Below are 21579 nucleotides of genomic sequence, written 5' to 3'. Positions count from 1 at the left end.
TCAGAGGACTTTTGTAGTACACGTTTATGTAATCCTTTTTTGGTATTGCGAAATGACGCTTCCTTGAGACTAACCCCTTCAAAACCGGAGAACGTTGATTTAGCTCTTGCTATTGGTTAATCTATCCATTTATCAACGAGATCAGCCAAAGAAAACCATAGTGAATACCTACAAACATGGTCTGGCCAATCACTGAGCTGAAGCTCGTGAAGGAGGGCATGAGCCCGAGCTCGTCTGTGTGCAACCAAGTAGCTAATGCTCAACGGTAATCGATCGTGTGGATTTTATAAAACGAGAAATCGATTGAGAAAAATAAAGAAAGGAACATAATTTGCTGCAGGAGGTAATGTATGATTTGCTCATTTTTGGTGGGATCAAGTGCATTTAGATACACATGTTATTTCCGAAGTGATCTAAACAGTTGTAGCTAGCCTAAGCCAGCAGCAATGGTGGTGCGGTTGTTTTGTTGACTTTTATGGAATGAGGAAGGCTGACTGTGCACGGGTTGTAGAGTACAACAGAGTACTGGCTGTCAAAATTCAAATGAACTCCGAAACGGTCATTCGACACGTAACGTTTGAGAGTTTACCAACAGCTGAAATTTGCGTTTTCTTACAGGTAGTGTAAGAACACCAATTTTAGCTAGCAAATAGCTGTAAGAAATTTCAGCTGTGGTTTGCTAGCGCCAAGTAGCTAACGTTAGCTTAGCTTTAATTACGTATCTCTGGCACCCAGGTAGTTAGCATGTATCGCTTACATGAGTAACACCACACAATCGTTTTTGATCGATCCATAACATGTCATGCTAGTAAACCACTGTTCGTTCTGAATATCGAGTTTGCTAGGTACGTCAAGACGGTCATCATACTTGTGCACGCGAGCTATTTCTGCACGTAGCTAGTTAGCTTGCTTGCTACCTTGAAATACGTGCTAGTATGCTAGCGTTACAAATAACTCGCGAGTCCATGACGCTATTCATGTCTTTACTTTCAATTCCTTTAATACGTTTGCCAGTTTAGTCAGTGTGTTAGTACTAGCTACAACTGATAGCTCCTCTAATATTTGCGAAGATAGTTGGCTAGCCAGTCAGAAAACGTTATTGGCTTTAAGTTCGCTGTTTTTTTTTGTTATAGCCAGCTGTAACTGCCTGGCATGCGTCCTGCCATACCATAGCAACATGCAGAATTTAGAAAAAAGTGTATGAATAAATTTAAGAACAAGGTTAGTGAGTGCTTTTCAATGTCTTATCTCAAGAGTATTTACAATGAAAATGAAGAAAAAATATAATGTAGGCAATAAATAAAAATTGTATAGTAATAACATCACAAAGAGTTTTAAGAAGTGACAGGATAAACGTGTTTTGATTATAGATTAAATGTGTTTTAATAGGTATTTAGATGTATAGTAAATATAACATCGTATAGTTAAAGGAGCAATCTGGGATTGGTAGGCTACATCCTAACCCGTTCATAGACACTAACTACATTTAGCGCCTATTGACGATAGTAACAAAGACAGTACAGTATGAAGATAGGCAGAAACTGCTTCTCCAATAGAAATCCCTGATCACGCTTGTAGGCGATGTCATGGTGACATTGGCTAGCTAATGCTGTGTTCACATGCTAGTCGGAACTAGGGAAGTCGGAAATGTCCGACCTGTTAACTGGCCTCCACCCATTACCCTGCCCTGAACTTAGTCACTGTCACTAGCCGGCTACCACCAGGTTACTCAACCCTGCACCTTAGAGGCTGCTGCTCTATGTACATAGACATGGAATCACTGGTCACTTTAATAATGTTTACATACTGTTTTACTCATTTCATATGTATATACTGTATTCTAGTCAATGCCATCCTATTCAACTATTGCTGTATATATACTATTCTATCCTACGTATCCTACAGATATATTAAATATTCTATCCACATACTGTCCATAATGTCTATACATCCCATCATATATATATATATATACAGTCGGAAGTTTACATACACCTTAGCCAAATACATTTAAACTCAGTTTTTCACAATTCCTGACATTTAATTAAATTCCCTGTCTTAGGTCAGTTAGGATCACCACTTTATTTTAAGAATGTGAAATGTCAGAATAATAGTAGAGAGAATGATTTATTTCAGCTTTTATTTATTTCATCACATTCCCAGTGGGTCAGAAGTTGACATACACTCAATTAGTATTTGGTAGCATTGCCTTTAAATTGTTTAACTTGGGTCAAACGTTTCGGGTAGCCTTCCACAAGCTTCCCACAATAAGTTGGGTGAATTTTGGCCCATTCCTCCTGACAGAATTGGTGTAACTGAGTCAGGTTTGTAGGCCTCCTTGCACGCACACACAATTTTTCAGTTCTGCCCACACATTTTCTATAGGCTTGAGGTCAGGGCTTTGTGATGGCCACTCCAATACCTTGACTTTGTTGTCCTTAAGCCATTTTGCCACAACTTTGGAAGTATGCTTGAGGTCATTGTCCATTTGCGACCAAGCTTTAACTTCCTGACTGATGTCTTGAGATGTTGCTTCAATATATCCACATCATTTTCCTTCCTCATGATGCCATCTATTTTGTGAAGTGCACCAGTCCCTCCTGCAGCAAAGCACCCCCACAGCATGATGCTGCCACCCCGTGCTTCACGGTTGGGATGGTGTTCTTCAGCTTGCAAGACACCCTCTTCTTTTTTTTCACGGACCAGGCAAGGAAGGCATTAATCAGAGAGGCAACAAAGAGACCAAAGATAACCCTGAAGGAGCTGCAAAGCTCCACAGCGGAGATTGGAGTATCTGTCCATACGACCACTTTAAGCCGTACACTCCACAGAGCTGGGCTTTACGGAAGAGTGGCCAGAACAAAGCCATTGCTTAAAGAAAAAAATAAGCAAACACGTTTGGTGTTCGCCAAAAGCCATGTGGGACTCCCCAAACATATGGAAGAAGGTACTCTGGTCAGATGAGACTAAAATTGAGCTTTTTGGCCATCAAGGAAAACGCTATGTCTGGCGCAACCCCAACACCTCTCATCACCCCGAGAACACCATCCCCACAGTGAAGCATGGTGGTGGCAGCATCATGCTGTGGGGATGTTTTTCATCGGCAGGGACTGAGAAACTGGTCAGAATTGAAGGAATGATGGATTCCGCTAAATACAGGGAAATTCTTGAGGGAAACCTGTTTCAGTCGTCCAGATATTTGAGACTGGGACGGAGGCTCACCTTCCAACAGGACAATGACCCTAAGCATACTGCTAAAGCAACACTCCAGTGGTTTAAGGGGAAACATTTTAAATGTCTTGAAATGGCCTAGTCAAAGCCCAGACCTCAATCCAATTGAGAATCTGTGGTATGACTTAAAGATTGCTGTACACCAGTGGAACCCATCCAACTTGAAGGAACTGGAGCAGTTTTGCCTTAAAGAATGGGCAAAGATCCCAGTGGCTAGATGTGCCAAGCATATAGAGACATACCCCAAGAGACTTGCAGCTGTAATTGCTGCAAAAGGTGGCTCTACAAAGTATTGACTCTGGGGGGGGTGAATAGTTATGCACGCTCAAGTTTTTTGTCTTATTTCTTGATTGTTTCACAAGAAAAAATATTTTGCATCTTCAAAATGGTAGGCATGTTGTGTAAATCAAATGATACAAACCCCCCAAAAATACATTTTAATTGCAGGTTGTAAGGCAACAAAATAGGAAAAATGCCAAGGGGGTGGCGCAGTGGTCTAAGGCACTGCATCGCAGTGCTAACTGTGCCACTAGAGATCCTGGTTCGAATCCAGGCTCTGTCGCAGCCGGCCGCGACCGGGAGACTCATGGGCGGCGCACAATTGGCCCAGCGTCGTCCAGGGTAGGGGAGGGAATGGCCGGCAGGGATGTAGCTCAGTTGATAGAGCATGGCGTTTGCAACTGACAGAGTTGGTGTAACTGAGTCAGGTTTGTAGGCCTCCTTGCTCGCACACACAATTTTTCAGTTCTGCCCACACGATTCCTATACGGGGGGCCAGTATATACACTACTCAAAAAAATAAAGGGAACACTAAAATAACACATCCTAGATCTGAATGAATGAAATAATCTTATGAAATACTTTTTTCTTTATATAGTTGAATGTGCTGACAACAAAATCACAAAAAAATTATCAATGGAAATCAAATTTATCAACCCATGGAGGTCTGGATTTGGAGTCACCCTCAAAATTAAAGTGGAAAACCACACTACAGGCTGATCCAACTTTGATGTAATGTCCTTAAAACAAGTCAAAATGAGGCTCAGTAGTGTGTGTGGCCTCCACGTGCCTGTATGACCTCCCTACAACGCCTGGGCATGCTCCTGATGAGGTGGCGGATGGTCTCCTGAGGGATCTCCTCCCAAACCTGGACTAAAGCATCCGCCAACTCCTGGACAGTCTGTGGTGCAACGTGGCGTTGGTGGATGGAGCGAGACATGATGTCCCAGATGTGCTCAATTGGATTCAGGTCTGGGGAGCGGGCGGGCCAGTCCATAGCATCAATGCCTTCCTCTTGCAGGAACTGCTGACACACTCCAGCCACATGAGGTCTAGCATTGTCTTGCATTAGGACGAACCCAGGGCCAACCGCACCAGCATATGGTCTCACAAGGGGTCTGAGGATCTCATCTCAGTACCTAATGGCAGTCAGGCTACCTCTGGCGAGCACATGGAGGGCTGTGCGGCCCCCCAAAGAAATGCCACCCCACACCATGACTGACCCACCGCCAAACCGGTCATGCTGGAGGATGTTGCAGGCAGCAGAACGTTCTCCACGGCGTCTCCAGACTCTGTCACGTCTGTCACATGTGCTCAGTGTGAACCTGCTTTCATCTGTGAAGAGCACAGGGCGCCAGTGGCGAATTTGCCAATCTTGGTGTTCTCTGGCAAATGCCAAACGTCCTGCACGGTGTTGGGCTGTAAGCACAACCCCCACCTGTGGACGTCGGGCCATCATACCACCCTCATGGAGTCTGTTTCTGACCGTTTGAGCAGACACATGCACATTTGTGGCCTGCTGGAGGTCATTTTGCAGGGCTCTGGCAGTGCTCCTCCTGCTCCTCCTTGCACAAAGGCGGAGATAGCAGTCCTGCTGCTGGGTTGTTGCCCTCCTACGGCCTCCTCCACGTCTCCTGATGTACTGGCCTGTCTCCTGGTAGCGCCTCCATGCTCTGGACACTACGCTGACAGACACAGCAAACCTTCTTGCCAAAGCTCGCATTGATGTGCCATCCTGGATGAGCTGCACTACCTGAGCCACTTGTGTGGGTTGTAGACTCCGTCTCATGCTACCACTAGAGTGAAAGCACCGCCAGCATTCAAACGTGACCAAAACATCAGCCAGGAAGCATAGGAACTGAGAAGTGGTCTGTGGTGACCACCTGCAAAACCAGTCCTTTATTGGGGGTGTCTTGCTAATTGCCTATAATTTCCACCTGTTGTCTATTCCATTTGCACAACAGCATGTGAAATGTATTGTCAATCAGTGTTGCTTCCTAAGTGGACAGTTTGATTTCACAGAAGTGTGATTGACTTGGAGTTACATTGTGTTGTTTAAGTGTTCCCTTTATTTTTTTGAGCAGTGTATATATAAAAAAAAAATGTATTCACTAACTGTAAGTCGCTCTGGATAAGAGCGTCTGCTAAATGACTAAAATGTAAATGTAAAATGGGTGAATACTTTCGCAGGCCACTCTAGGAGTACCTATTTATTTTTTAACTGCTCAGCACAGAATAGCAGCATGTGCGCACTCCCTCAAATCGCTTGGAGAAAATATTTATATATTTTTCAGCTTTGTTCAATTGTATTCTTTATACTATAAAATAATGCCACAGAATTATAAGCAAATCCAGTCTGCTAAATGAAGTAGTGTAGCCCACAGCCATTTTGCATAGCCACATCAGGATCTAACATAAGGACAACTCAGAGTATGTTATTATTTTCTTCTGAAATAGACTACATTTTCTTCATATCATGCTTCTTTACACCTGTCTAAAATAAGTAATGGATTTATTGTGAAGGTGTAGGCTATATTACATGGATTATTATACTTTTTTTAATGGCTTGTAGGCTATGTGTGGAAGCCAGGAGATGCTAAATGTGTTTATGTTAATTACCGGTCAATTACTGTGAGACCGACAGTTATTTTGCTTGAGAAACACTGGCTGACAAAATTTCATGACCGCCACAGCCCTAGTTAGCACTATGCATTGGGGCAGGTTGTGTTCTCCTGGCATCCGCCAAACCCAGATTTATCCGTCGGACTGCCAGATGGTGAAGTGTGATTAATCACTCCTGAGAACGTGTTTCCACTGCTCCAGAGTCCAATGGCGGCGAACTTTACACCACTCCAGCCGACGCTTGGCATTGTGTATGGTGATCTTAGGCTTGTGTGCGGCTGGCTGCTCGGCCATGGAAACCAATTTCATGAAGTTCCTGACGAACAGTTCTTGTGCTGACGTTGCTTCCAGAGGCTGTTTGGAACTCAGTAGTGAGTGTTGTAACCGAGGACAGACAATTTTTACGTGCGTCAGCTCTTGGTGGTCCCGTTCTGTGAGCTTGGGTGGCCTACCACTTCGCAGCTGAGCCGTAGTTGCTCCTAGATGTTTCCACTTCACAATAACTGCACATACAGTTGACAGGGGAAGCTCTAGCAGGGCAGAAATGTGATGTAATGACTTGTTGGAAAGGTGGCATCCTGTGACGGTGCCACGTTGAAAGTCACTGAGCTCTTCAGTAGGGGCCATTCTACTGCCAATATTTGTCTATGGAGATTGCATGGCTGTGTGCTCTATTTTATACACCTGTCAGCAACGGGTGTGGCTGAAATAGCCAAATCCACTAATTTGAAGGGGTGTCCACATACCTTTGGCCATGTAGTGTGGCTCCCCGAACACGTGTGTGAATGAAAGACGGACACCACAAACATGTTGTCCCTGAAAAATACTGTCGGTTGCAGCTGTGTTAATACCGGTTAAAACAGTCTATATTTTGCATTTGCTAAGTTCGCCGTATTGTACATTGCTATCGGTTACTCTTTTTTTGTATGGTCATTAGCACAGTGTACATGTTTCCAATTCTAGCTTCAAGATGACGACAATAAAAAAATTATAATGAAAAAGTTGATTGTGCTGATTTATTGGCACATTGAACCATGTCAAGTGCCGTAGTCTAAAAACTCAGTAGATAGTGCTAAAACAATGACATATCTAAATTCTGCCATCTTTATGCACATTCGCCATTGAGTTTCAATTCATGTTTAGATGGAGTATTTGGCTGTTTTTGCTGCCAGAGCTAATTCTTCTCGAAACAGAACATGTAAGGTCCTTGGACTATAAGGAGTAACATTAGGCTGTTTTAGTTCATTATTGGGCTAGCCTACATCCATCTTTGGACTTTTAAGTGAATGATATATAGCCGTTGTATATATTCTTGAATAATATAATATCCATCATCATGAACTGTCTTACACCACCTGAACTCTAAAAATAAGCTAATTTTACTCCATTGTTTGAAAACAATGTAGGCCTACATATTTTGATCTCCTGCCTGGATGGTCAGTCCTTGCGTCCATAGCACCCTTTATGAATTTGAGTGGTTACATTTCTTCAGCCCCAACCCTTTGCTGTTTACAAAAAAGTGTTTGAGTCACCACTTTGTTGTTTGAACCCCAGATTGCTCCTTTTAATTTGTGTTCATATACAGCTCTGGAAGAAATTAAGAGACCACTGCAAAATGATCAGTTTCTCTGGTTTTACTATTTATAGGTATGTGTTTTATTCTATAAACTACTGACAACATTTCTCCCAAATTCCAAATAGAAATATTGTCATTAAGAGCATTTATTTGCAGAAAATGACAACTGGTCAAAATAACAAAAAATATGTAGTGTTGTCAGACCTCGAATAATGCAAAGAAAATAAGTTCATGTTCATTTTTAAACAACACAATACTAATGTTTTAACTTAGGAAGAGTTCAGAAATCAATATTTGGTGGAATAACCCTGATTTTCAATCACAGCTTTCATGCGTCTTGGCATGCTCTCCACCAGTCTTTCACAGTGATGTTGGGTGACTTTATGCCACTCCTTGCGCAAAAATTCAAGCAGCTCGGCTTTGTTTAATGGCTTGTGACCATCCATCTTCCTCTTGATCACATTCCAGAAGTTTTCAATGGGGTTCAGGTCTGGAGATTGGGCTGGCCATGACATGGTCTTGATCTGGTGGTCCTCCATCCACACCTTGATTGACCTGGCTGTGTGGCATGGCGCATTGTCCTGCTTGAAAAACCATCCTCAGAGTTGGGGAACAATGTCAGAGCAAAGGGAAGCACGTTTTCTTCCAGGACAACCTTGCACATGGCTTGATTCATGCGTCCTTCACAAAGACAAATCTGCCCGATTCCAGCCTTGCTGAAGCACCCCCAGATCATCACCGATCCTCCACCAAATTTCACAGTGGGTGCGAGACACTGTGGCTTGTAGGCCTCTCCAGGTCTCCGTCTAACCATTTAGACGACCAGGTGTTGGGCAAAGCTGAAAATTGGACTCATCAGAGAAGATGACATTACTCCAGTCCTCTACGGTCCAATCCTTATGGTCTTTTGCAAACCTCAGCCTGGCTCTTCTTTGCTTCTCATTGATGAAGGGATTTTTTCTAGCTTTGCACGACTTCAGCCCTGCCCCTAGGAGCCTGTTTCGAACCGTCCTCGTTGTGCACTTCACCCCAGCTGCCGTTTGCCATTCTTTTTGTAGGTCACTTGATGTCATCCTACGGTTGTTGAGTGACATTCAAATGAGTTGGTGGTCATCTCGGTCAGTAGAGTCGTTTTCACCCTCTGCCAGTCTGTAGCTTTGTTGTCCCCAATGTCTGCTGCTTGAACTTGTTCTTATGAACCGCCGTCATTGACATTTTAAGGATGGAAGCAACCTGACGCTTACTGTATCCCTCTGCCAGTAAAGCCAGAATTTAACCCTTCTTTTCCTCACTCAAAACTTTCCTTTTCAACTCTTTTGGCATGGTCAATAGTTATTTTTTGATTAATATTACTTTTGAGGTACTATTAGCACTGTTTTTGCCATCCAGCTGGTCCTATTGCAAGAGGATAGTGATGACCACAGCAGTGGTTTTTATACTTTTCCTCGTTAAATAAGATTTGGTTCAGGTGATCACCTAATCAGTACCTAATTCAGTAGAATGAGGTGTGCCTGTGTTGGAATTCAACAGACACTGGAATGGAATGGCTGTCATACATGTAGAGATGCTGATTTAAGTGGTCTCTTAATTGTTTTCCAGAGCTGTATGTGCTCATATTCAGCAGATTAGATTTTAGAACTATACCTAAATTGTAAATTCAGTAGGCTAACCAACCACCTATCCCAACACCATCTGAGCCTTCAAAATAATCTTGGGGAAATAATTCCTTGGGGTCAAACGTTCAGATTCAGTAATAATGTCATGAACTGACTAGGGATGGGCATGAGTAATCTAGTACTCGAACGGACGTTAAAACTCGATCTTTAACCAGAGATCAATTTTTTTTCAAATACTGTCAAACTATTAGGTCTAAATTATGTCTTGAAGATGCCATTAATTTGCTTTGACTAGTGTTCCATTTGTACATGTGCATTTGTGGGGCACAACAAAAAAGAAACCAAGCCAAGCATCAAACAGTTCTTCTCCCTAAATTCCCTTTCCCCTCCATGTCAAACTCACTCAATTGCGTTCCGACCACTCCCTCTACGTGTGCTCCTGTTAGGCCTACAGAAATGAGTGACTATAAAAACGTATTTAACTGATGGGATACACAAGCTACATTCCTTGCCAAATAACAACAGTTTTATCACAAATTCTAAATGGACTGGTTGACTCAAGTCGGGAAATATGTGTTCCAACAACGAGCTGCGTTTTGGAATAATTGTGGCCGTCTAATTTCCGTTTAGGCTACTTTGCGGTTGTCACTAGTTACCACAGCCACAAAGTCAAAATTGTCTATCGTAAAAATGTATGAAAACAAAAATGCGCTTTAAGGTTACGGTAAGTCATAAGGTTAGCAGTGGGTTAAGGGTTAGGTTTAAAATCAGATTTTAAGAAGAAACATTTTAGAAAGTAGTGGGGTTTATGGCTTTGGCTGTGGAACATTTGAGAGAAGTAAGCTTGTTGTAGGTATGAAACATTTCTGGGATCTTTTATTTCAGCTCATAAAACATGGGACCAACACTTTTACATGTTGCGTTTATGTTTTTGTTCAGTGTAGTTGGAGTTGGAGTTATCCAAGCAAGGATTGACAGTAGATGAGACCAAAATAATCATTTATAAACATATTTTGGCTATACATTGCTTGTTTACAAATTCATTGTTTACAAACATTAATGGGTAGCCTATAAGGTGAGCTCCAAAAGTATTTGGACAGTGACACATTTTTGGTTGTTTTTGCTCTGTACTCCAGCACTTTAGATTTGAAATGACTATGAGGTTAAAGTGCAGACTGTCAGCTTTCATTTGAGGGCATTTTCATCCATATCGGGTGAACCGTTTAGAAATTACAGCACTTATTTGGTCCCATATTCATAGCACGCAATGACTACATCAAGCTTGTGACTGCACATTTTTGGGATTCATTTGCTGTTTGTTTTGGTTGTGTTTCAGATTATTTTGTGCCCAATAGAAATGTATGGTAAATAATGTATTGTGACATTTTGGAGTCACTTTAATTGGAAATAAGAATAGAATATGTTTCTAAACACTACATTAATGTGAGTGCTACCATTATTACGGATAATCTTGAATGAATCGTGAATAATGATGAGTGAGAAAGTGAAAGGCAATAATATCATACCCCCCAAAAAATGCTAACCTTCCCTGTTATTGGAATGGTGAGAGGTTCAAGCATGTCTTGGGGGTATGATATTTTTTGCATCTGTAACTTTCTCACTCATAATAATAATAATAATAATATGCCATTTAGCAGATGCTTTTATCCAAAGCGACTTACAGTCATGCGTGCATACATTTTTACGTATGGGTGGTCCCGGGGATCGAACCCACTATTCATGATTCATTAAGGATTATCCGTAATCATGGTAGCATCCACATTAATGTAGAAGTGTTTAGAATCAAATTCTAACCTCGTAGTCATTGTAGTCATTCATTAGGCTAAACCTCTCTGTTGTTCAGGGGCCGTATGTATCAAGCGTCTCAGAGTTGGAGTGCTGATTTAAGATCCGTTTAGCCTTTTAGATAAAAATGAATAGGTTTACATGGACAGGTGGGACCTGATCCTATATCAGCCCTCCTACTCTGAGACAATTGATACATATGGTCACAGGTCTGGCTGTGTTTTATTGCTTTGTTGTTCTAGATTCTAGTTTGTCATTATTTTCTCTTTCTATTTTCAGTTCTACCTGCCTCCATGTCATTGGCAGTGCCCCCAGATCCAACTGCCACCATGTTGCTGGAAGCACGAGACCTCGCCCCAGCACCAGACCTGGCCCCAGATCCAGCTCCAGACTTAGCCTCAGAACTAGCCCCAGAGCTAGCCACTGAACTAACCCCAGATTCAGCTCAAGCCCCAGAATTAGCCCCAGAGCTAGCATCAGATCCAGCCCCTGCCACTGCTCCTCCAGTCCCAGTCATGAACCCGGGGTGTAAGATCATGACCTTCCGGCCCACCATGGAGGAATTCAAGGACTTTGCCAAATACATTGCCTACATGGAGACTCAAGGAGCACACCGTGCAGGCCTGGCAAAGGTACATACATGCACACACTTTTCATATAAATGGTTTTCTGACCTACTAGAACTGACCTACTCTGAAAAAGTCGTCCTATTGTGTATATTTTGCAGTATAACAATACAACAGTTCACATTGAAAATCTCCTGGGTGCTCTAGATTCTGACAGTTTAGTTTGAATTCAGCCATGCAATGTTACTGTATTGTTACTGTAGCTCCACCTACTTTGGCCACATGTTTCTCTCCCTCTCTCTCTCTCTCTCTCTCTCTCTCTCTACCTCTACCTCCTCCCCTCTCTTGCTCTGTCCCCTCTTTTGCTCTGTCACTTTCACTCTCATTTCCTCTCACATCCTCACTCACTTTCTCACCGTCCCTCCCTCCCTTCTTGAAGGTGATTCCTCCAAACGGCTGGAAGCCGCGGCAGTCGTACGACACCATCGAGGAGATGGTGATCCCGGCTCCCATCATGCAGGTGGTGACGGGCCAGTCGGGCCTCTTCACCCAGTACAACATCCAGAAGAAGTCCATGACCGTCGGGGAGTACCGTCAACTGGCCAACAGCAGAACGTAGGGCCTCACCTAGCTACCAGCCATTCTACACCCAATGAGACACAGTCAAAATAATGCAGAAGAGATAAGGGCTGGGTGGTATACTGTCTTTTACTATATACCGATATTGATGCACTGATCGGTTTGGGTTTTTACTTTACCTTCTATAACAGTATTTCAGTGTTAGGTTTGTTAATTTTACCTTTATTTAACTAGGCAAGTCAGTTAAGAACAAATTCTTATTTACAATGACGGCCTACATTAATAACAATAATAATACATTTAATTTGGATTGCGCTTTTTATTACAGTTCTCAAAACTCTACTGATGATTTCTTTTTATATATACAATAGAAACAACATACATTTAGAATCAAGGCAGTTAAAATAGCAATAGTGTTAAATGTGATACGTAACTCCGGCGCGTGTAATGTCTGTTTTTGTAGTTTACTCCGTTTGCTTCTTTCAAGTTGTCTCTCTCCCTCTTCCTGCATGCTGCTTCCCACAACAAGCACTGCCTCTCAAGGAAAGCAGTTGTTGGTGTTGCTCGACCACGGAGTCACAAGCACTTCACTTGTCATTCACTCTGCAGTCTGCATGGTCAGACACAATAAGAGGTTGTTGACAATGATGCTGCTTTCAAAGCGTTTTATAATAACACTATTAGTTTGTATCTTACTGTCTGCAAACAGCTAGTTTGTATTTTTTTAGCAAGTTGTGGCAAAAAATAAATGTTAGATGGTAATGCTAATCGCTAGTTAGCTGAATAGCTAGCTAGCTAAATGTAATCAGTTAGAGCAAACCTAGCTAGATAATACAGCCTGATACCAGTGCTGGTGTAGGTCTAGATCAACATGTTGTTTGTGCAACAGTATCTTCTAAATCAGAGAGGAATAGGTGAAGCATGAATATGTTAGTTAGCTAGCTATCAATGCTAGCTATCTACATGATTAAGTTAAATGTAACATCGTATAGGGTCCCCTGGGAAACGCTGACCAACACTTTGGTTCCTAACCTGTCACAATAATTCCTATTTATTTGTTGTCATGTCAAACAACAATGTATTCAAAGTGTTGCCCACTATATACCAACTATTGAATTACAAGAATCATTATATTTCCATGATTCGAACAGTACACCAATAAACAAGGCCTAGATTGTTTGCCCATATCATGCAGCCCTACGTGCCACAGTGTGGAAATGATAACAAAAGTGCAGGAAATGCAGAAATTGATGAAAATGCTTAAAACAAATGTTGATTGAAGTTGGATTGAACAGTATTAAGCAATCAGAATGGAGAAAGCCCACTTTGAAATCATTAATTCATGTGTTGCCACCCTAGAGTCATTTAAAAAAAATTGGCACGGGGCAAATTTCAGGTCTGCTGAGCGCAAACTTAATAGTAATAGTATGCCATTTAGCAGACGCTTTTATCCAAAGCGACTTACAGTCATGCGTGCATACATCTTTTTTTGTATGGGTGATCCCGGGGATCGAACCCACTACGTTGGCGTTACAAGCGCTGTGCTCTACCAGCTGAGCTACAGAGGACCACGACTTTCACAACTTGTATGTTGTGAAAATTCTGTGCAACTTCCGGCGCTGTGAACATTGAGGCTGTACCCGCTTTAAGTTACAGTTTTAACAGTGGCCGAGTAGGCTACTGTGTCTATTTGATCATAATGTAGGTCTACCACAGTGGCCTACCATCAAACAATGGACAAAAATGCATCCCATAACATTTTTAACATAGAAATAGCTGTTCTATCATTCAGTCTACAGTGGCAGCCTATGTGTGGTGTTCAACGTAGGCCTATATTCCATGAGACTTTTGAAAAAAGACATGCAGGGCTTGACATTAACCAGTTTATCCACTTCAGACAAGGTGCCTGAAAATGTTGTCTTTGCAAAATAAATGTCATTATTATTCCCATACCATTATTACAGAGAATCAGAGAAATTATGCTACGCTCTGCCTATTGTTCAAGTCCGTCTCAAAATACAACACTGCCCCTTTAAGACAGCTCTTTACCTGACTTGCTTTTCAAAGATGGCTAGAAATGCATACATTTTGAGCTCTTGTAGGAAGCAACCACTCCCCGGGCATTGTTGACTAGAAATTAGCTATAACTGGGCTAATAACTCACTAACTAGCAAAGAATATGAACAAATGTGCACACGTGGCTACATGCAGCTCTACCTTTGATCTCAAAACAAGCGTATCTACTCGTGACACACTCACGACCACTCATACTGTAGCCTAAACAGTCCAGACGGGCCTGAGTCGTGCCTGTCAATGCAATAGAATCCTACTCCAATGCGCTTTGCCTACAAGAAAATCTCTTGCACAGCTAGTTTTGCATACTAATAAGTCTTGCATAGTTCGTTTTGTTTCGGTATGTTACATTGAAAGTGGCTAATATTGCGTTGATTCGATCACAATTCTCACAGTAGAGCGAAACATTAATAGTTCTAACTAATGGGGAAAACTATAGAAAGTTGAGTGAAGTTCAATCTCTTGCTTTTCTGCGCGGGCTGATATTTATTCTGTGTGGCAGGGCCGAGGGGAGCTGTGCACAGCTTTGAGGGAACAGTGGTCATGAACTACTCTTAAAACATATACATATAACTTTTATTATTCAAAAACAGTAAAATACTGTCAAAAATGTGAAAAATATTCTGATATGATATTTTGGCCATATCGCCCAGCCCTAGAAGAGATACAGCAAAGCTGTCATCAAGGCAAAGGGTGGCTATTTGAAGAATCTCAAATATATAATATATTTTTATTTGTTTTAACACTTTTTTGGTCACTACATGATTCCAAATGTGTTATTTCATAGTTTTGATGTCTTCACTATTATTCTACAATGTAGAAAATAGTAAAAATTAAGAAAAACCCTTGAATGAGTAGGTGTTCTAAAACGTTTGACTGGTAGTGTACATGTATATGTGTTTTTTTCTAGGTCGCGTTAGCTAGCGCTAGTCAGCTGTACCTGCTCCAAAACTCTGGTATTTTTCATCCTATAGCTTGTTCTTCATTTTCTTTTTAAATGGTGTTTTCAGCACTTTTATTTCCATGACTGATCAAAACTCATTTTCTCATGCTCTCTCTTGTCTCTGCTGCAGACGTATAGTGAGCAATGTGTTTGGAACATCAAATCTCAATAAAATCGCAGTATCAAATCACAATACATATCGTATCGGCACCTATGTTTTGTGATAATATCGTATTGTGAGGTCCATGGCAATTCCCAGCCCTAATTGTAAACCTTTGATTAATTCTTTAGATATTGTTATTATTATTGTCATTAGACATTATTGGATTGCTTTGCAAGAAAATCAGTCTTCACTCTACAGGTTTTACTGTCTTTACCTTCAGTGTCTACATCCAATGTCTTGACTGGTCATAGTATGAAAGGCACTCATAAATCTCCCAACTCTTACTGGGTCTTGTTCATTAGGGCACACCATAGAAAAAAGTATTTCAGTGTTTTTTGTTGGACGAAGTTGAGATGGTATCTCTGTTTCCCATTTACATTTACGTCATTTAGCAGACGCTCTTATCCAGAGCGACTTACAAATTGGTGCATTCACCTTATAGCCAGTGGGATAACCACTTTACAATATGTTTTTTCTTTTTTTTCTTTGGGGTGGGGTAAGGGGGGGTAGAATAATTACTTTATCCTATCCCAGGTATTCCTTAAAGAGGTGGGGTTTCAAGTGTCTCCGTTTTCAAAGCGTCTTCTTCCGTTTTGTGCCTACTAAACACGACCCTGTCCTCCTCTCTCAGGTACTGTACTCCCCGACACAAGGACTTTGACGACCTGGAGAGGAAATACTGGAAGAACCTCACCTTTGTTTCGCCCATCTACGGCGCTGATGTCAGCGGCTCCATCTACGACCCAGTAAGTAAGCTCAGGGACAGCCTAACCGTGCTAATCACATACATGGGTTGTGTACATAAGGGCACATCGTAGCAAAACGTTCTGCATTAGAAAAAGTAAATGTGCATTTCGTGTGGGACAAGTTCAGAAGTACCTCCCTGGTTTTGAAAAGTTGAAATTATATACAGTTGAAGTCGGAAGTTTACATACACTTAGGTTGGAGTCATTAAAACTCGTTTTTCAACCACTCCACACATTTCTTGTTAACAAACTATAGTTTTGGCAAGTTGGTTAGGACATCTACTTTGTGCATGACACAAGTAATTTTTCCAACAATTGTTTACAGACAGATTATTTCACTTATAATTCACTGTATCACAATTCCAGTGGGTCAGAAGTTTACATACACTAAGTTGACTGTGCCTTTGAAATAGCTTGGAAAATTCCAGAAAATGATGTCATGGCTTTAGAAGCTTCTGATAGGATAAACATTTGAGTCAATTGGAGGTGTACCTGTGGATGTATTTCAAGGCCTACCTTCAAACTCCGTGCCTCTTTGCTTGACATCATGGGAAAATCAAAAGAAATCAGCCAAGACCTCAGAAAAAAATTGTAGACCTCCACAAGTCTGGTTCATCCTTGGGAGCTATTTCCAAACGCCTGAAGGTACCACGTTCATCTGTACAAACAATAGTACGCAAGTATAAACACCATGGGACCACGCAGCCGTCATACCGCTCAGGGAAGGAGCCGCGTTCTGTCTCCTAGAGATGAACGTACATTGATGCGAAAAGTGCATATCAATCCCAGAACAACAGCAAAGGACCCTGTGAAGATGCTGGAGGAAACAGGTACAAAAGTATCTATATCCACAGTAAAAATAGTCCTATATCGACATAACCTGAAAGGCCGCTCAGCAAGGAAGAAGCCACTACTCCAAAAGCGCCATAAAAAAGCCAGACTACGGTTTGCAACTGCACATGGGGACAAAGATCGTACTTTTTGGAGAAATGTCCTCTGGACTGATGAAACAAAAATAGAACTGTTTGGCCATAATGACCATCGTTATGTTTGGAGGAAAAAGGGGACGGCTTGCAAGCCGAAGAACACCATCCCAGCCGTGAAGCATGGGGGTGGCAGCATCATGCTGTGGGGGTGCTTTGCTGCAGAAGGGACTGGTGCACTTCACAAAATAGATGGCATCATGAGGAAGGAAAATTATGTGGATGTATTGAAGCAACATTTCAAGACATCAGTCAGGAAGTTAAAGCTTGGTCACACATGGGTCTTCCAAATGGACAATGACCTCAAGCATACTTCCAAAGTTGTGGCAAAATGGCTTAAGGACAACAACGTCAAGGTTTTGGAGTGGCCATCACAAAGCCCTGACCTCAATCCTATAGAAAATGTGTGGGCAGACCTGAAAAAGCGTGTGCGAGCAAGGAGTCCTACAAACCTGACTCAGTTACACCATCTCTGTCAGGAGGAATGGGCCAAAATTCACCCAACTTATTGTGGGAAGCTTGTGGAAGGCTACCCGAACCGTTTGACCCAAGTTAAACAATTTAAAGTCAATGCTACCAAATACAAATTGAGTGTATGTAAACTTCTGACCCTCTGGGAATGTGATGCAAGAAATAAAAGCTGAAATAAATCATTCCCTCTACTATTATTCTGACATTTCACATTCTTAAAATAAAGTGGTGATCCTAACTGACCTAAGACAGGGACTTTTTACTAGGATTAATTGTCAGGAATTTTGAAAAACTGAGTTTAAATGTATTTGGCTAAGGTGTATGTAAACTTCCGACTTCAACTGTAGTTATTACATCAAAGTTACTTAATAAACTTATTTTGGGATACGTTCAAGCAAGTTCCACTAGGTACCCTTTGGGACAAGGTTCATAAATTGTGTTGAATTCCTTACTAAGGCCACGAGTACCAGAATTTAGCATTGTGTGCCAATGGCCTAGGAGATCCATTCCATCCATTCTGACTATTCCACTGAATGGAAGTATTTGAACTGAGTGTATTTCTGCGATAAAGATGAACCACTGGTTTCTGTTCTCGTTAGATCTGTGTATTTTATTTATTTAGTTTTTTCCCCAACATTTATTTAGTTTTTCAATCGATAAAGGATGTCTCTTAACTTGAGTCTAGCTTTCAATCTGTGAGCTGCTCAGGGTTTTTGCGTGCATCCTTTGTTGTTTGGCCTTAATGCCATCTGGTGGTTAACATGTGTTATTACATGACCTTGAGAACTGCAATACAGAACAATGAGCCAGATATATAAATGTGAAGCATCCGGTTGGCGTTTCCACTCACTACCAAATATGGTGATGAGAGGAAGCCTAGTGGCCGGCAGTGGGAGAAGAAGGAGCGAGATCGATTTTGGCCAACATTCTGCTAATTTTCATACAGTTTTCCGTTTCCAAAACTAGAATCTGTAACAGAGTGGACTGCGTTTTGCAGACTTTACCCTTTGCCAAAGTTGTAAGAAATTGCGTTGTTTGGAAGGAGTGCAAGGGCGAATTGAGTTATTGCACACGCGCAGTTTACATAGTCGGCGTTCCCTGACGGAAATATGCAAATTAATGCTAGAACATGCCAATAGGATCTCACTAAAGACTAACTGAAGTACAAATGTAACAACATGGTAACTCCATGTATGTAGGCATTGGATTGTTAAATACATATTTATATAATTGTTTTCTTACCTTAAAAAAAAAAGGTTTAGACTGTAATCCACTTAGGGCTGACCCCAATTAGTTGATTATTTGGTCGTTAGGCTGTTGATCGACCAAGGTTGTTTTAGTCGAGCAGTAACAAATATATATATTTGCGCCCATCTCTGTGAACTAATCCATTGCCGGAGGCCTAGACTAAAAGCCAATTTATGCTTGATTCGAAAATGTGGTCTGAGGCTCCATATGGAGGGTGTGACGTATTTGCGGAGCCTCCAGAGGCATGCAGAGTTCAAATTGAGCTCTGTACCACATCGCCATGCGGCTCCCAAATTTTGTAACAATGCGGAGGGCTCTGTATAGCTCCGCATTGACATGATTGGTTGATGGTAGGTGGGGGCGGTTAAACACAAGCTCACTTCCTTGACAACAGCTCTTCACTGATCCGCAAAGCGCAAGAAGTATGAATGCCCTGACTTCTGCTGAGGCCTTATCATCATAAATGCTGCATGGCCAATTCTGACGTCGGATTGACCATGCGCCCAGATGCACAATGCACTTCTCTCTCCAGAATGTCTCTCTCCCGCCAATTTGTGCATATTCATTGTTTCATAACTTAATTGTGTGAATTGTTTGCGTTTGATTGTTAGTGTATATCAATTCCCCATTACATATGTCACCAGTAGTACATTTACCGTTAATTCCTATAATTTCTAATCTACAATGTTTGTTACTTTGGTTACGGTCATTTCTTTTAAAGCATTCAATATTATTCCAGTCTTCCTGTTTTCATTGTCGAAGTGGACACATTGTGTGTAGAGTGCACAACTTATGCTATACTAATGTTAGCTAGCTAGCTAACAGTACACTTTAACTTTAAATGAAAACAACTTTCTGTCAAAATTAGAAACGTGTAACATCTGAAAATGTAGCTAGCTAGACTATCTTACCCGTAGACATGGAATGGACGCTTCTCCCTGTCACGGATGCCATGGTTTCCCTTACTTAGTTTGAAGATATAATCCGGAGACAGGTGTTTTCTCCATCTCCTTAGCTATCATACTGTAATTCCACTGGTTTCAAAACTTGGTCCTCCAGAATGTGGAGAGCAACACTTATGCAGTTCTACTACGTGATATATATTTTTTAAAGCCACGTTAGACAGGATTACCTACACATACTGACTAGCTCAAATAGACAGAAGCGTGCTACATGGCAGACCAATCCGAATTCATCTCTCGGCATGTCCAGCCCACTCATTATCTCAGCCAATCATGGCTAGCGGGAAGGTTGCTGTCTTTTTCTGTGGCTAAACCATTACTATTCGTAATTTAACCATTTATTTCGTATTTACAGATGACATACACATTTGTTATTAAAGCACATGGAAGTTCACATGTTCCAGAAGGCATTTCTGCCAAAATAAAACGCATTTTGATAAAATAAAAAAAGTTTACGTTCAAATGGCTCTCCTGTGAAGTAGTGACACGTGACATACGCCTAGGTTCCTGAAACGAGTCACATGTATGGAAAAACACACGTTTAAACATTTAGAGCAATCGATTGGTCGAAAGAACAGACGACTTTCGGTCGACCAAGTTTTTTTTTGTCGGGGACAGCCCTAAATCCACTGTCACATTTAATTGGTAGCCAACATGCTTGAATCGGGTCACAGTATTAAATGGATAGTTCACCTAAAATGAAATATTTGGACATGAAGCGAGAGGCTAATATCGGAACCATTGACTTGCACAAAATTTGTGCCACAAATGCTAAAAAGTTAGCACTTGGAACAGTGGCCAGGTAAACAAAATAAAAGCATGGATTGCTTTCATACCTTGTCCATAGACTACTTACAAGAAATTGTCATTTTTTAAAATTTGGGTGAACTATCCCTTTAACCTCCCTTTGTGTGGCTGTGTTTCCAGGAGATCAGTGAGTGGAACATCAGCCACCTGAACACGCTGCTGGACATGGTGGAGCAGGAGTGTGGCATCGTGATCGAGGGGGTGAACACGCCCTACCTGTACTTTGGCATGTGGAAGACCACCTTCGCCTGGCACACAGAGGACATGGACCTCTACAGCATCAACTACCTACACTTTGGAGAGCCCAAGTCATGGTCAGTGGCTAGATTTGTGTTTTTTTTTCACTTAATGTGAGTCCCTGTTTGTGAGTTAAGGAGACTGGTCATACATGCATTTGCGTACTTAAACAGGTGGCCACTGGAGGACACTCTAGACTTACAAAAATGTTGTAAGGAGCCAGGTGGCTTCTGTAGTATAAAGCGTCTTCAATATGAGCAACATATTGACTGGAATTTGGTACTGTGTGTGTGTCATTGTATGAGTCTGTGAACACTTATGGGAGATTCTGGAGCGGCGCCTGAGACAGCATTTTCCACCACCATCAACAAAACACAGAATGATGGAATTTCTAGTGGAAGAATTGTGTCGCATCCCTCCAATAGAATTGTAGGCCAAGGTGCATTGAAGTGTTCTGGCTCATGGTGGCCCAACGCCCTATTAAGACACTTTATGTTGGCGTTTCCTTTATTTTGGCAGTTACCTGTAGCTCTATAAAATATAGGTGTGTATGTGTGTGTATTTTTCTGTGAATATGAGTGTGTCTGTGTCCTACAAGCAATGAAATTGTCCAGGCCCAACCATCCCATCACTCGTCGCTAGGTAGCAGTAACGCTCTTCGAACACCGCTC

The 21579-nt window shown here is 41.7% G+C and overlaps 1 protein-coding gene across 3 annotated transcripts in view; it reads left to right on the top strand.

Moving 5' to 3' along the window:
* Positions 1–211: 211 nt before the first annotated feature.
* Positions 212–21579, top strand: part of LOC121533760 (lysine-specific demethylase 4B) — a 91682-nt gene continuing 70314 nt past the window's right edge. For all 3 annotated transcript variants that reach the window (XM_045205315.1, XM_041839977.2, XM_041839976.2), the window contains exons 1-5: positions 212–343; positions 11410–11762; positions 12136–12311; positions 16086–16200; positions 20792–20985. In XM_045205315.1, the coding sequence (XP_045061250.1) occupies positions 11424–11762; positions 12136–12311; positions 16086–16200; positions 20792–20985 (824 nt within the window). In that variant the 5' untranslated portion in view covers positions 212–343; positions 11410–11423. The remainder of the gene's footprint in view (positions 344–11409; positions 11763–12135; positions 12312–16085; positions 16201–20791; positions 20986–21579) is intronic.

The sequence above is a fragment of the Coregonus clupeaformis genome, chromosome 20 (genome assembly GCF_020615455.1).
Source record: "Coregonus clupeaformis isolate EN_2021a chromosome 20, ASM2061545v1, whole genome shotgun sequence".
NCBI classification, from domain to species: domain Eukaryota; kingdom Metazoa; phylum Chordata; class Actinopteri; order Salmoniformes; family Salmonidae; genus Coregonus; species Coregonus clupeaformis.
Note: the sequence above shows the minus strand (reverse complement) of the source record. Positions and strands in the feature narration are given on the sequence as shown.